This window comes from Rhinoraja longicauda, chromosome 2 (assembly GCF_053455715.1).
Source record: "Rhinoraja longicauda isolate Sanriku21f chromosome 2, sRhiLon1.1, whole genome shotgun sequence".
Lineage (NCBI taxonomy): Eukaryota > Metazoa > Chordata > Chondrichthyes > Rajiformes > Arhynchobatidae > Rhinoraja > Rhinoraja longicauda.
The window spans coordinates 59,934,633-59,950,960 of NC_135954.1; the positions used below are offsets into that span (position 1 = coordinate 59,934,633).

The 16,328-nt window shown below is 39.3% G+C and overlaps 1 protein-coding gene across 1 annotated transcript in view; it reads left to right on the forward strand.

Moving 5' to 3' along the window:
* Positions 1-16,328, forward strand: part of nek11 (NIMA-related kinase 11) — a 240,266-nt gene that overhangs the window by 4,763 nt on the left and 219,175 nt on the right. Inside the window, exon 2 of the mRNA XM_078419768.1 lies at positions 2,790-3,101. Within this exon, the coding sequence (XP_078275894.1) occupies positions 2,935-3,101 (167 nt within the window). The 5' untranslated portion in view covers positions 2,790-2,934. The remainder of the gene's footprint in view (positions 1-2,789; positions 3,102-16,328) is intronic.

The window sequence follows — 16,328 nt, forward strand, 5'->3', positions numbered from 1 at the left end:
GAAGAAGCTGTACCTGAACCATCACGTTATAGTTTTCAGGCTCCTGTACCACCTTCCCGATGGCAGGAGTGTAATGAGAACGTGGCCAAGGTGGTGTGCGTCTCTGACGATGCTCTCTGTCTTTATGAGGCAGCACTCCTCTTTGATGGTGGGGAGGTCAGTACCTGTGATGGACTGGGCAGTGTTCACCACTTTTTGCAATCTTCATTCCCGGGCGTTATAGTTGCCGAACCAGGCCGTGATGCAACCAGTCAATATACTGTCTTCTGTGCACCTGTAGAAGTTCAAGAAAGTATTCATTGACATACCGAATCTCCTCAATCTTCTAAGGAAGTAGAGGCATTGATCCGCTTTCTTTATAATTGCATCAATGTGCTGGATCCAGGACGGATCTTCAGAGATATGCATGCCCAGAAAGTTGAAGTTATTAACACACTCCACCATTGTCCTGTCGATGAACACATGTTTGTGGATCCTCAGCCTTCCTTTTCCTATGCCAACAATTAGTGCTTTGATTTACTACAAATGCTGGAGTGGTGGGTCAGGCAGCAGCTCTGGAGGAAATGGATCGGTGATGTTTCGGGTCTGGGCTGAAGAAAGGTCCAAAATGTCACCAAACTATTTTCTTGAGAGATGCTGCCTGACCCACGGGGTACTGATTTTGGATGATCAGCCATGATCATATTGAATGGCGGTGCTGGCTCAAAGGTCCGAATGGCCTACTCCTGTACCTTTTTTCTATGTTACTCCAGCATTTAGACAATAGGTGCAGGAGTAGGCCATTTGAGCCGGCACCGCCATTCACCGTGATCATGGCTGATCATCCACAATCAGTACCCCGTTCCTGCCTTCCCCCATATCCCTTGACTCCGCTATCATTAAGAGCTATATCTAACTCTCTCTTGAAAGCATCCAGGGAATTGGTCTCCACTGCCTTCTGAGGCAGAGAGTTCCACAGCTTCACAACTTTCTGAGTGAAAAGGTTTTTCCTCATCTCTGTTCTAAATGGCCTACCCCTTATTCTTAAACTGTGGCTCCTGGTTTGGGACTCCCCCAACATTTGGAACATGTTTCCTGCCTCTAGCATGTCCAATCCCTTAATAATCTTATGTTTCAATAAGATTCACTCATCCATCTAAATTCCAGAGTATATAAGCCCAGTTGCTCCAGTCTTTCAACATATGACTATCCCGCCATTCCAGGAATTAACCTTGTGATTTTATGCTGCACTCCCTCAATAGTAAGAGTGTCCTTCCTCAAATTTGGAGACCAAACCTGCACACAGTACTCCAGGTGTGATCTCACTGGGGCCCTGTACAACTGCAGAACGACCTCTTTGCTCGTATACTCAACTCCACTTGTTTTGAAGGCCAACATTCCATTAACTTTCTTCACTGCCTGCTGTACCTGCATGCTTACTTTCAGTGACTGATGAACTAGGATACCCAGATCTCGTTGTACTTCCCCTTTTCCTAACTTGACACCATTCAGATAATAATCTGCCTTCCTGTTCTTACCACCAAACTGGATAACATTTTGTGTCCATCTTTGATCATCAATATTTCAGGTTGGACTGCTGCATTCGGACTCTGAGTTTGAATCCCTTTGCAGAAGTACAGACATGGACTGATTCACGTCCGAGGTAAGGGAATGCTGTACTTTCAGATAGGCATCAGACCTGTGTAATCTTTTGGGTTGTGTTATAGTTATACAGCAGTGAAATGGGCCCTTTGGCTCAAGTTGTCCATTCCGACCAACTTGCTACTTGAGCTAGTCCGATCTGCTTGCGTTTGGCTCGCATCCCTCCAATCCTTTCCAATCCATGTACTTATCCAGCTATCTTCAAAACATTGTAATTATGTCTGCCTCTGCATTTCTTTTGGCAGCTCATTCCAAGTACCTACCACATTGCATAGAAAAACCTGCCCCTTGGGTCCCTATTAAATCTCTCCCATTTGCCTCGAAAGCCCTGCCTTCTAGCTTTAGACTCCCTTACTTGGGGGGGGGGGGGGGGGGGGGGGGGGAGAATGGGGAAAGACTATGGCTATTCTCCTTATTGGTACCCCTTATGATTTTATAAGCCTTGTTGGCCACTTACACTCCAGGGGGTAATAAGCACCAGTCTATCCAGACTCTCCTTATAACTCAAGTCTCCAGTCCCAATGTCATCCTACTGAATGTTTTCTGCACCCTTTCCAGCTTAATTAAAGCTTTCCTACAGTACAACTGGAATTGCACACAATGCTATGAGTGTGCTCTCACCAATATCTTGTACAGTTGTAACATGACATCCTAACTCTTGTACTCAATGCCTTAACCGATGAAGCCAAACGTGTCAAACACCTTAACCACTTTGTTATACTAATTTGATGGAAATATGTATGAATCCACTCTGTTCCACAACACTCTTGCCAAAATGCATCACATGTTACTTGTCAAAGTTATATTCCATCTGCTAATCCTTGGCCCCAGTACCACGATAATCTTTTATAAAAAAGAATAGCATTCACTCTGGTGTCCTGGCAAAATATTTGTCCCTTATTTACCTGTCAATATGGCAATACCATATTGAAAGTTGTTGAATGCATTCAACTTTGACAGGGCATCTTGCTTCACACACATTCTTTTACTGCTTATTAACTGATGTTACTTAGTGATAAGATAATAGACATTTCACTTATCACTAAATAATTTCTTTCACAGGATTCTCAATCATAATTTGTAGTAATTCTTAGCTTGGTCAAATTTGTAATGTTGCAATACTAAGTTATTGTTTCATTTATTTCCAGGTATACTTAAAGGCTTGGCTACATTAACTGCAAAAAACCGTGCTTGGCATTCGGTCAACCTCACTTAAATTTAGGAGACCCTTTACCTTCGACATTGGAAACAAATTCTGGAGGAACACTGTCCCTATCTTGTGAGAGGAGAAATATGCCAAAGTTTCAAGAAGCTGAAAAAGCTATTCCAAATACTTTAACAAAGGACTGCATCGGGTCACTGATTGGACAAAGATATTTGGTTCAAGAAAAACTTGGCAGAGGAAGTTTTGGGATGGTTTACCTTGTACTGGATAAGAAATCCCAAAAAGGAGAAGCGCTGTAAGTTGAAGCTTCGTAAATTAAAACTAATGTGTTAATGGTACATGATCTTTAGTTGTATTTAAAGCTTTAAAAGATTGCTAATATGTTAGGTGTGCTGAATAACGTGGATGAAAGATGTTACCACATGTTCTCCTATGTCCCATAATTTCATGTCCTGGCATGATGTTCATTTCATTAGCTTCCAATTTTTATCTTGTGAAATGAATCTAAGATTATGAAATGAATTTCAAGGGGATAAATCAGGTGTCTAGATGGAGGAAATTTATATTTTCATCCTCTTAAATTGAAATAAAATTATGTGTTTTTCTTTATGGGTTTATATCTTTGGCCTTCTGCAGAGAGAAAACAACTCTTGGTTTGTGCATGTCACTGACAAAAACAGAACTTATTGCCCTTGAAGTTAATGACGATCTATCTTTATAAGACACTGCTGTCCATGTCGTGAAATCAGATCAAATCAATCAAATTTCTTTATTGTCATTGTAATGGTGCATACAACGAAATTCTGGCGCAATGCCTGAGCGGAGCTCAAATGTACAAGATAAAAAATAACAAAATAACAGTAAAAGAGTGAGGAAAATAAAAACTGTTCATATACTTCGTGCGCACACTGTGACACACACACACACCGATTCACACACGCATACACATCATGCCTACATATGCACCCTGATCAGAATATAAGATATTGCACCTTGTCAGAATATAAGATATTGCCCAGAATAGTATTATAAAAATAAATATTATAAATATATCAGTATTGCACAGAGGTAGGTATTGTGCAGTATAAATATTGTCTATGCGGGGGGGGGGGGGGTGCTTTCGGAGCAGAGTTCAGTGTGGTGATGGCCTTGGGGTGGAAACTGTTAGTCATGTGGTGTGCGCTTTGATGGACCTGTAGCGCTTTCCTGAGGGCAGAAGAGCAAACAAGTGATGGGCGGGGTGAAATGGGTCCTTTAGGATGCAGGATGCCTTCCGCAGGCAACAGGAGCTATAGATGTCTTCCAGCAAGTATGTCTTCAATGAAATTAGGTATGTGCATTTAAAAAAAAAAATTTTTTTTAATTTAAAAAAAAAAATTTATAGTATTTTCAATAGGCATACAAAAATATATAAGTGGATAAATATAAGGGAATACATAAGCATAAGCAATGGCAATGTATAACATAAATATCCCCAGGTTGTGTAAAACAAATTGTTATCTATACCTAGAAGATATGTCGGTATATATATGAAAAAGATAAGGATAAAAGAAAAACGAAAAGAGAGAAAAAGAAGAAAAAGAGGAAAAAAAACAAAAAACAAAAAAAAACAAAAACAAACAGACTGTACCAGGTGGTTAACGAAAACATAGTAGTGTCGCCCGCTCCAATCCCCTCTACCTGCATAAAGCAATATCAAGAAGAACGAAAAAGGTTGGAATAAGGTCACATTACATGATATGAAAATATTGAATAAATGGCCTCCAAGTCTGCTCAAATTTGATCGAAGGTTCGTAAACAGTACTTCTAATCTTTTCCAAATTTAAACATGAAATAGTTTGAGAAAACCAATGAAATAAAGTAGGAAGATTGATTTCTTTCCAATTCAACAAAATAGATCTTCTGGCCATTAATGTAAGAAAAGCAATCATCCGACAAATGGGGGGAGATAAACAAGTAGAGTCTATCATTGGTAAACCAAAAATTGCAGTAATGGGATGGGGCTGTAGATCAATATTCAAAACCGTAGACAAAGTACTGAAAATGTCTTTCCAGTACCTTTCCAAGGAAGAGCATGACCAAAACATATGGGTAAGAGAAGCTATCTCAGAGTGACATCTATCACATATAGGATTTATATGGGAATAAAAACGAGCCAGTTTATCTTTGGACATATGAGCCCTATGAACGACTTTAAACTGTATCAAAGAGTGTTTAGCGCATATAGAAGAAAAGTTAACAAGTCGAAGAATTTTATTCCAATTGTCAATAGGGATAGTAAGATTAAGTTCTCTTTCCCAATCATTCTTAATTTTATAAAAGGGATCAGAGTGTATTTTCATAATTATATTATAAAGATTTGATATTACACCCTTTTGAAGGGGGTTTAATTGTAACATATTCTCCAAAATACCCTTAGAGTCTCGGTTAGGGAAAGAAGGAAGAACCGTGTTTAAAAAATTCCTAATCTGTAAATATCTAAAAAAGTGATGACTGGACAAATTATATTTGTTAGATAATTGTTCAAAAGACATGAAACAATTATCCAAAAATAAATCTGAAAATCGTACTATACCTTTAAACCTCCAAACTAGATAGGCTTGATCCATCAGGGAGGGGTGAAAGAAAAAATTTGATACAATGGGCATCTCTAAAATAAAATAATTCAATCCAAAAAATTTCCGAAATTGAAACCATATTCGTAAGGTATGTTTAACTATCGGATTGTCAATTTGTTTATGTAACTTAGAAGGAGCTAAAGGAAGAGAAGTTCCTAAGATAGAGCCCAATGGAAATCCTTGTACCGATTTAGTTTCCAAATCTACCCAATGAGGACTCGGAGATAAGTCCAAGTCGTTTAGCCAACATTTCAGGTAACGAATATTAGTTGCCCAATAATAGAATCTAAAATTAGGCAATGCCAATCCACCTTCCTTTTTGGATTTTTGTAAATGTTTTTTCCCTAATCTAGGATTTTTATTTTGCCATATATATGAAGATATTTTAGAATCAACTTTATCAAAAAAGGATTTGGGAATAAAAATTGGTATTGCTTGAAATATATATAAAAACTTAGGTAAAATAATCATCTTGATAGCATTAATCCGGCCTACCAGAGATATTGATAATGGTGACCATTTAGTACATAAACATTTAATCTGCTCCAATAAGGGTAAACAATTAACCCCAAATAAATCCTTATGTTTTTTGGTAATCTTAATCCCTAAATATATAAAATAATCATTAACTAATTTAAAAGGCAAGTTATTATAAATTGGAACCAGTCTATTTAAAGGAAATAGTTCGCTCTTATTAAGATTCAATTTGTATCCAGAAAAAGTGCTAAACTGAGCTAGTAAAGATATAACTGCAGGAATAGAATTTTCAGGATCAGAAATATATAATAGCAAGTCATCTGCATATAATGACAATTTATGTGTTTCCATTCCACGAATAATACCAGAAATGTTGGGGGATTCTCTAATGGCAATTGCCAAAGGCTCCAATGCAATATTAAATAATAAAGGACTAAGGGGACAACCTTGCCTAGTACCACGAAACAATTGGAAAAAATGGTGATCTTTGGTTATTAGAAAAAACCGAGGCAACTGGAGTTTGATAAATCAATTTAATCCAAGATATGAATGTTGGACTAAAATTAAACTTCTCAAGGACCGTAAATAAATAAGGCCATTCCACCCTGTCGAAAGCTTTCTCCGCATCTAATGAGATGACACATTCTGAAGTATTACATGGAGAAGTATAGACAATATTCATCAACCTTCTAATATTAAAAAAGGAATACCGGTTTTTGATGAAACCTGTTTGGTCGTCCGAAATAATTTGAGGTAATGTCTTTTCCAACCTCATCGCCAATAACTTGGAAAAAATCTTAGAGTCTACATTTAACAGAGATATTGGTCTATAAGAAGCACAGTCAGTGGGATCTTTGTCTTTTTTCAAAATTAAGGAAATAGAAGCTCTATAAAAAGATTGTGGTAATTTGCCCAGGCTAATTGCTTCTTCAAAAACTTTATAAAGCCAAGGGGAAAGAATAGAGGAAAAGAACTTATAAACTTCCACTGTATACCCATCTGGGCCTGGAGCTTTCCCAGAATTCATTGAAGAAATAACATTCTGGATTTCTATATTCGTAAGCGATTTATCTAGTGATAAATTTTCTTCAAATGATAATTTTGGAAATTTCAATTCCCCTAAAAAATCATGCATATTATTAGAATCTTGCGGGAATTCAGAGTAATATAAAGAAGTATAAAAATCCTGAAAAGATTTGTTTATCTCGTCATGATTAGCTGTCAATTCCCCATTCTGTTTACGAATCTTAACAATTTGACGCTTGACCGAAACATTCTTCAACTGATTAGCTAACAATTTACCAGATTTATCACTGTGTATGTAAAATTCAGATCTAGATTTCATTAATTGATTTTCAATCAAAGATGTGAGTAACAGATTGTGTTCCATTTGAAGTTCAATTCTCTGCTTATAAAGCTCCCTAGTAGGAGCAGTCGAGTATTTCTTATCGATTTCTTTAATCCTATCAACCAATAAAAGAGTCTCATTCTTGATATGTTTCCTCAAAGCTACAGAGTAGGAAATAATCTGACCACGTATGTATGCTTTGAACGTGTCCCAGAGTATCCCATAAGAAATTTCCTCAGTCGAATTCGTTGAGAAGAAAAAGTCAATCTGTTCCTTCATGAATTTAATAAAGTCCTGATCTTGCAGTAGGGTAGAATCAAATAGCCAATACTTGGTGGTAAAGACTGTATCTGTTAACTTGATGGAGAGCTTCAGTGGGGAGTGGTCCGAAATGGCTATAATGTCATAGTGGTATGTGCATTTTTAAATGAAACTCTTTCTTCATAATTTAGTCATACATTTTGTGTAAGGAAAAAGCAAAATAGAGAAAACAAAGCAAAACAATTCTTTTTTGAGTTGTAAAAAGTGTCTCTCAATAACCTTTCTAGAAATAGCAGAATATACTCATGATCGGCCTGACATTGTACATGCAGTCCAAGAACTACAAACTGTTGGAAATAATAGTCATTTTTCACACATGAATGTAGCGCAGCACATTTGGCGTGCATACTTTTTTTGCTGAAAAGTTGCATTACACGCCATATTATGAATTCTGATGTAAAATTCTGAATTTTGGACATCAAAATTCTGAATTTGTAAAATCAAATGTTGGGAGGTCTGGGGCAGCACAGTCTCTGAGAACCCGGCCTGGAACTCTGTCCGGACCGGCTGCCTTCCATATGTTGACATTACGGAGTGTGCTTGTGACATCAGCAGTCTGTATGATGAGTGTCTGGCTGTTGGAAGCCTGAGCTGGAGCAGTGGGCATGACTGTTCTCTCCACCTCATGACGGCCAAAGAAGTGGTTGAACTGCTCTACCAGTGAGGCACTGCTGCTGGTGGATGGGTTGATGTTGTTATTGTAATTGGCGATGTGCCGTATACCTTGCCATGCATGACAGTGGTCTGAGTTGTGGAAGTGGCTCTGAATCCTTCGCTTGCAGACTGCTTTGGCGTCTCTGATGCCCCTCTTCAGGTCGGACTTGGCCGCACTCTGTATTGCCGAATCGGAAAGCCATGTTGCGGGCTTTTAGCAGGAGTTGGACGTCTTTGGTCATCCATGGTTTGTTATTGGGAAAGACATGGATGCGTTTTGTGGTAGTGACATTGTCTACACAGCTTTTTATGTAAAACAGTACAGTGGAAGTGTAGGTGTCAATGTCCTCATCCTCAAATAAGTCCCAGTCAGTGCAGTTAAAGCAGTCCTGTAGTTGCTCAGATGTTCCCTCAGGCCACACTTGTATGTCTCTAGCAGCTGGTTTGACCGTGTTGATATGTGGACTGTATGCTGGAGTTAAAAACAAGGAGATGTGGTCAGACTGGCCCAGAAGGTGGAGAGGTGATGCTTTGTACCCTTGTTTAATGTTACTATAAACATGGTCGAGTGTGTTTTTTCCTCTTGTGGGGCACTGCACATGTTTATCAAATTTTGGGAGGTCAGTGTTTAGTTTTGCTTGGTTGAAATTACCTGCTATTATAAAAACTCCATCAGGATGGGCGCTCTGTTTGCTGATGGCGGTTAGAAGATAGCCCAAAGCTGTTGTAGTATTAGCATCTGGTGGTATGTATACAGCTGTGATTATGGCAACCGTGAATTCTCGTGGCATATAGAAAGGGTGACATTTTATTGATAAATATTCCAAGTCTGGAGAGCAGTGATTATCAATGACCATTACATTTGTGCACCAGTTGTTGTTTGTGTATACACAAAGTCCTCCTCCCCTGCTCTTACCGGAGTGTCTGTTCTTGTCGTAGCGATGAGCTGCGCGGCCTGCTAGCCTGATAGCCTCCTCCGGGATCGTCGGGTTGAGCCATGTTTCCGTAATGATCATTACGCAGCAGTCCTGTATGTTTTTCTGCGTAGATGTGATAAGTTCCAGCTCTTCCATTTTGTTGCCAAGTGATCTTGCATTCGTGATGAAAAGACGGCACTGAAAGTACTTCCACTGTGTTCCTTTGATCAGGACAGTGACAACCGATATATTGTGTGCCTTGGAAGAGGTTGCATGTGATGGTATTGCCAGTTGCTTACTGCCCTGGTTCTTGCTTTTGATGAACCTTTTAGCATCTTTACTATATTTTATAAATGATACACCCTGGAGTAGCTATCTGTCAGTGATTGAGGGAATGTTCGCAAGGCATGTGGGGACAATGCACTGTGCCAGGGATAGATTGAAGATGTTTGTGAACACGTCAGCTAACTCGTTAGATTGTTCACAAAAAAATATTTTACTTCCACTGTCTTGACTAAGATACCATGGCCTTGATAAGGAACAAAGCTGATAAAATTACTGCACAGAACCAGGGAAAAGAATCCTCCTTTGAAGTATACTAGCAAAATATTGGATAGTGTTTGTTTTGCTGCCACCTAATTACATTTTATAAACCTTTTATGCCTCTTAGATTTTGTTTTTGCGTGTGAAAAATCAATTTGTGAGGATAAAAAGAAACTTGAATCGCCCTGAATGTTGTTTTGCAAAATTGTGCTTTTGCGATTTTAATTATGTTCCTTTTAAAGTAACAATTGAGAATAGCAAATGATTGATTTGGAACTTGGCCTAGAGGCTGGAATTGATTGAAAGTTGTTTTCATAATTTACTTCCTTGCTTTATATATGAAAAAAGCAAACTTTTAAGACCTAAATGCTGCAGTTGGTCATCTCTGGCAAACTGAAATTTATTTTTCTACCTTCCCTTCTGCTCATGAACCTGTTTGTGTGTAAGCTGAGATAGCTCTGATGCATTATCAACATATTGGCAGGCTGCCTGAACATCCCAAAATATCAGAGTGCAAGCTGTCCTCTTTCCCCTGCCGTTCTCACTTCAATAGCAGATGTCATCAGGAGCAGCATTATTAGGTGTGCTCTTACTCCATCCCACAACATTCCCCACTCCCCTCCCTCCAAACTTGCATTGACAAGTAATTTGTATTAAACCATTGACAGCAAGGATTCTGGTTTCCAAATCAACCCTCGACAGCAGCATGGGACAGGAAGAAATAATGTGATTTGCAACTCAATTAAATAAACCTATCAACAAACAACTTTGAGAAATTATTTACATCAGTGTGATTCTCCCGTTTTGTACTGGGTGTATGTGCACAGGAAGAAATATCTGAGAGGACTTGTGTGGTGTTCTACGTCTTTGGACCCATAAATTTTCTTTAAAACATTTGTAGTAAAAACTGTAATCTTGGAGTTACATTTAGTATTTGAGATGTGTGCTTTTTCAAAGCAAGCTGAATATTGCTATTCTGAAAGTTACTTTCAGCTACATTTGTCAAGGAACGTATATAGTAGAAAGCAAACTTGTAGAAGAAACGAATGAAATTGGGGTCGGCAGAGAATGTGGGGAGAATAGAAATGATCAGTGTAAATGGGTCAGTGCAGCCTCGCTAGGGTGAGGAGGCTGTTTCCTTGCTACATCTTTCTTCGATTTAAAATAAAAACTGGAAAATCTCAGCCAGGTCAGTCTGCATCTGTGGGGAAAAGAAATAGAGTGAACATTTCAGGTCAAAGACTTTTTGTTAGAACTGGGCAAGAAGTTTTTAGATGGTCAGCAAGGTGACTGTGTGCATTGATTTGCAGTAAATTAAGACATTTTTGAAGTGTAGCTAGCTGCCCTTGTAACAAGGAGAACAGAAACCTGACCCGATCAGGAACATTTTTGAACCGAACTATAGAGTTGTTGCCCGACTTCTTAAAGCCTTTTAGTAATTGAAGTATTGGTAAATCTAGGGACTCCATGTCTATGGGACCTGCAAAATGGGACAAAACCCCCCCAAAAGTTTCCTTCTTCAAAATTAAAGCTCTATAAAAGTTGCTAAATTTGCCTTTTTTTTAAAATAAAAAAGCTTGATGTACTTCCAAGGTTTGAACAGATGTAATGAGTAGGAAGTTTCAGATTCCTTGGTTGAGATGTGTTAATTCCTTTGTTAGTACAGTCTGTTTCTCACAGGCATTTGTGATGCAACTTTGTTTCGCTTTAGAAGGTGACATTTTCTGAACACGATAATATTCTTAAAGGTAACTTGAGTTTGTCTTTCATCATTGGGATCGGTGGGATGATACTCTGAGGGGACAGAGAAGGAGGAAGCCACTCAATATTGCAGTAAATCGGCTGTTATATTGTCTTTCTATCTAAACTTAGGTTTGACATTTATTTCAAACATCATTTGATTTATGTCTGCTATTTGGAGGCCCACAGAACAATCAACTATTTGAGAGAAGAATTTAAGGATGACCGAACAGTTTGAGTGGGAAGGAATGTGAATTGGATTTTACTTTTTGAAGGGACTTCTCTTTTCTCCAAGGCATTATTGTTTTTTGTGATCACTCTACCAAGACCGAAGTATGCCTTTGACATTGAAAGAGTGTCTTTTATGATTGCAGTTTGAGTCGCCTAGCTGTAGGAAAGATATCATTCAGCTAAAGGGTGCAGAAAATATTGACAAAGCTATTATCGGGACCAGAGTGCTTCTGTTATAAGGAGATACGGGTAAGGCAGTCTTTTTACCCTGGAAGTTAGGAAGTTAAGGTGTTACCTTATAGAGGTATGCAAATCATGTGGGGAAAAGATAAGGTGAATGGTTCAGTCTTTCCCAGGATAGGGGAGTCTAAAACCATTGGTTATAAATTAACAAAGAAAGAAGATTAAATTTCAGTGTTGAGTATGTGGAACACGCTTTCAGAGGAACTGGTAGAGTCTGGTACAAATACAATGTTTAAAAGACACTTTGAACAGGTTCATGGATAGGAATGTTTAGGGGGATATGGACCAAATACAGGCAGATGAGATTAATTTGGGTAGGCAACTTGGTTGGCAAGGATGAGTTGAGCTAAAGGATCTGGCACTGTGACTTCGGGTGGAGTGAATAAGGAAATATTGTTGCTTGCAGTGAAGTGGGTAACAAGAGGACATGCATTTAAGGCGTTTGGCAAAAAATACACATTGATTTGAGCACTTTTTTTCACAGGTTTGTAGCATAGAGGGAGGCCATTAGGTCTGTTCATATCTTGGTCTCTAGGCACAACAAATCCACTTGGTCCCATTCCTCCATCCTTTCTCCAAACAATTGTAATCTCTTCCCCGTGGGAAATTAACAAAAAGTCCCCCCCCCCCCCCCCATGTCTGGGCACCATAATGTTTGGGACACAGCAATGTCATGTAAATGAAAGTAGTCAAGTTTAGTATTGTGTTACATATCCTTTGCGTGCAATGACCGCTTGAAGTCTGCGATTCATGGACATCACCAGTTGCTCGGTGTCTTCTCTTGTGATGCTCTGCCAGACCTGTATTGCAGCCATCTTTAGCTTATGCTTGTTTTGGAGTCTAGTCCCCTTCAGTTTTCTCTTCAGCATATAAAAGGCTTGCTCAATTGGGTTCAGATTGGATGATTGACTTGGCCACTCAAGAATTGGCCACTTTTTAGCTTTGAAAAACTCCTTTGTTGCTTCAGCAGTATGTTTGGGATCATTGACTTGTTGTAGAATGAACCGCCGGCCAATGGGTTTTGAGGCATTTGTTTGAACTTGAGCAGATAGGATGTGTCTATACACTTCAGAATTCATTTTGCTACTACCATCAGCAGTTGTATCATCAATGAAGATAAGTGAGCCAGTACCTTTATCAGCCTTATATGCCCAGGCCATAACACCCCCACCACCATGCTTCACAGATGAGGTGGTATGCTTTGGATCTTGGGCAGTTCCTTCTCTCCATACTTTGCTCTTGCTATCACTCTAATATAAGTTAATCTTTGTCTCATCTGTCCACAAGACCTTTTTCCAGAACTGTGGTTGCTCTTTTAAGTACTTCTTGGCAAACTATAACCTGGCCATCCTATTTTTGCGGCTGAACTGTGGTTTGGATCTTGCAGTGTAGCCTTTGTATTTCTATTCATGAAGTCATCTGCGAACAGTGGTCATGGACAAATCCACACCTGCCTCCTGAAGAGGGTTTTATGATCTGTTGGACAGGTGTTTGGGGATGTTTCTTTATTACAGAGAGCATTCTTCTGTCATCAGCTATGGAGGTCTTCCTTGGCCTGCCAGTCCCTTTGTGATTAGTAAGCTCACCAGTGCTCTCTTCTTAATGATGTTCCAAACAGTTGATTTTGGTAAGCCAAAATTTTGGCAAAAGTTTGGCTGATGTCTCTAACAGTTTTATTCTTGTTTTTCAGCCTCATAATGGCTTCTTTGACTTTCATTGACACAACTTTGGTCCTTGTATTGATAAACAGCAATAAACGTTTCCAAAGGTGATGGAAAGGCTGGAGGAAAGACTAGGTGCTGAGAGCTCTCTTATACCTGCATTAAGGAGGCATTTAAATATTCCTGAGCAATTACAAACACCTGTGAAGCCATGTGTCCCAAACATTACGATGTTGATCTTATTGAGAATAAAAAATCCCAAGAGGGTAAGACAAGATAGATGTTGAAATATTTCCATGAATGAGAGAGTCTTCAAAGAGGAGACAGTGTTCCAAGACACGGGGATGTTCATTCAAGACTCTAGTGCCTAGGAATGTGTTCTTTCAAACAGTGGTGAATTTCTGGAATAATGCAGGTAGAACATGCAGGGCAGGGATCAGTGGCCAGTTGGTCTGCTCCAGCTCCTTAGTTAAGTTTGGAGATACAGTGTGGAAACAGGCCCTTCGGCCCACTGAGTCTGCACCGACCAGCGATCCCTGCAGACTAGCACTATTTTACACACACTAGAGACAATTTATAATTTTACTAAGCCAATCAACCTACAAACCTGTATGTCTTTGGAGTGTAGGAGGAAACTGGAGCATCCAGAAACCCCCCCACATGGGTCACAGGGAGAACGTACAAACTCCATATAGGCAGCAACCTTAGTCAGGATCGAACCTGGGTTTCTGGTTCTGTAAGGCAGCAACTCTACAGCTGTGCCACAGTGCCTATTTTCTTGTATTTTAATTCCATTGCAATTTAAACATTCCATTAGAATTTGCCCCTGTGACCAACTTTGGTGGTGTATTCTGGATGCCTACATTAAAAAAAAATCCTTGTAGCTTTTGTTCTTTTGCCAATTACTTTCATTAAGTCTGAAGAAGGGTCCAACCCAAAACATTGCCTATCCATGTTCTGCAGGGATGCTGCCACTGAGGTACTTCACCATTTTCTGTCTATCTTTGGTATAAACCAGCATGCGCAGTTCCTTCTTATTACCTTTATTCTGTGTTCTTTGGGTTTCGTGCATTCCGGCCAATGGGAACAATTTCTCTCTATTTTAAAATATCCTCACTACCTCCATTCCAAGAAGAACGGCATTAACTTCTTCAGTCTAATGAAATGACGAAAGTCCTTTTCCCTGGAATAATTTTAGTCCAACTCCTTTGCATTTTCCATGCTCTCGAGCCTTATGAAAGCCTTTATGAAAGAGTTTGGCTGTTGTGGTTGAACCAATGTTTTAAGAATCATCATGACTTCCGTGTTCTTGCACGCAAGTCTCTCTACTTGTAAAGCCTGTGATTCTGTGGCAGCTGGAATCAAAAGTTGGTCAAGTAACAGAAAACCAAATGTGGTTGAAGAAGGCCAATGCGAGGACTACTGCTTAACTTGAAATATATTAATGACTTGGACGTGATTACACAAGGCATTTTCTCATTCTATCTTTCAACAAATTATGCAAATATACTCCACATCTTTTTGTTCTTGTAGCCCTTTTAGGATTGTTCCTTTCGGTTTATTTGGCCTCTTTTCATTGTTCGTACCAAAATGTAACACATTGAAAATCTTGGTATTAAATTCAATCTGGCACCTGTTTTTTCAACCAGCCAGTCTGAAACTCCTTGAAATGGATTGCTATCTTCCAAGCAGTTTACTACTCCAAGATATATTTTATGTAGAAATTGTGCCATGAATACTAAATTCTAGTCATTAATATATATTATAGAGTGGTCCCAGTATCCGTCCTTCATGCTCCAAAATTAGTATTTTCCAATGTTTGTCTATTTTCGGTCAGGAAGCCAATTTTCTATCCATGCTGTTGCAGCCCACTTTATCATATAGGCTTCAGGTTTGTTTATGCATATTTGGTAGCACCTTTATCAAATTGGATGTCGTATTTCATATGAACCATATTTCTCTTATTGACCACCTTGATTATGTCATCAAAAATATGATATTAATTAGGTTAGATTCATTTTTAACATCTGTGCTGACTTACTTTACTTTAGATATAGAGCATGGAAACGGGCCCTTCGGTTCACAGAGTTCACATCGACTAGCAATCACCCCATACACTTGCACTATCCTACACACTAGGGACAATTTACAACTTTTACCAAAGTCAATTAACCTACAAACCTGTACGTCTTTGGAGAGTGGGAGGAAAATTAAGCTCCCGGAGAGAATCCACATGGTCACAGGAACCTTACTCCGTACAAGCAGCATCTGTAATCAGGATGAAATCCGGGTCTCTGGTGCTTTAAGGCAGCAACTCTATCGCTGCGCCACTATGTTGCCCCAATCCATACTGATCAATCCAAACTTGCCCAAGTGATGGCTAGAACTTGATTCGAATGATTTGTGATTACTGGGTTGATTCTTGCATTCTTTATGACACAAAAGTTTAAAATGAATAAAAACTGGCGCGTGATCTTCCAACCTCTCTGTTCTGAAGTCAATGATCAGCTTCCTGGTTTTGTTGATGTTGAGTGAGAGTTGTGGTTTTGTCTCTCTCCTGTAACCTTGCACACTAGCACTCGTGACTCGGCCAACAACAGTGGTTTTGTCGGCAAATGCATGGATGCCAGGGAACTGAGCTCAGCAACATAGCTGTGGGTGTAAAGAGGGTAGAGCAAGGGGCTAAACATGAGGCCCTGATGTGCACCTTTGGCAGTCAGTGAAGAGGAGGTGCTGTTACCGATCCACACAGAGGTCTGCTGATGAGGA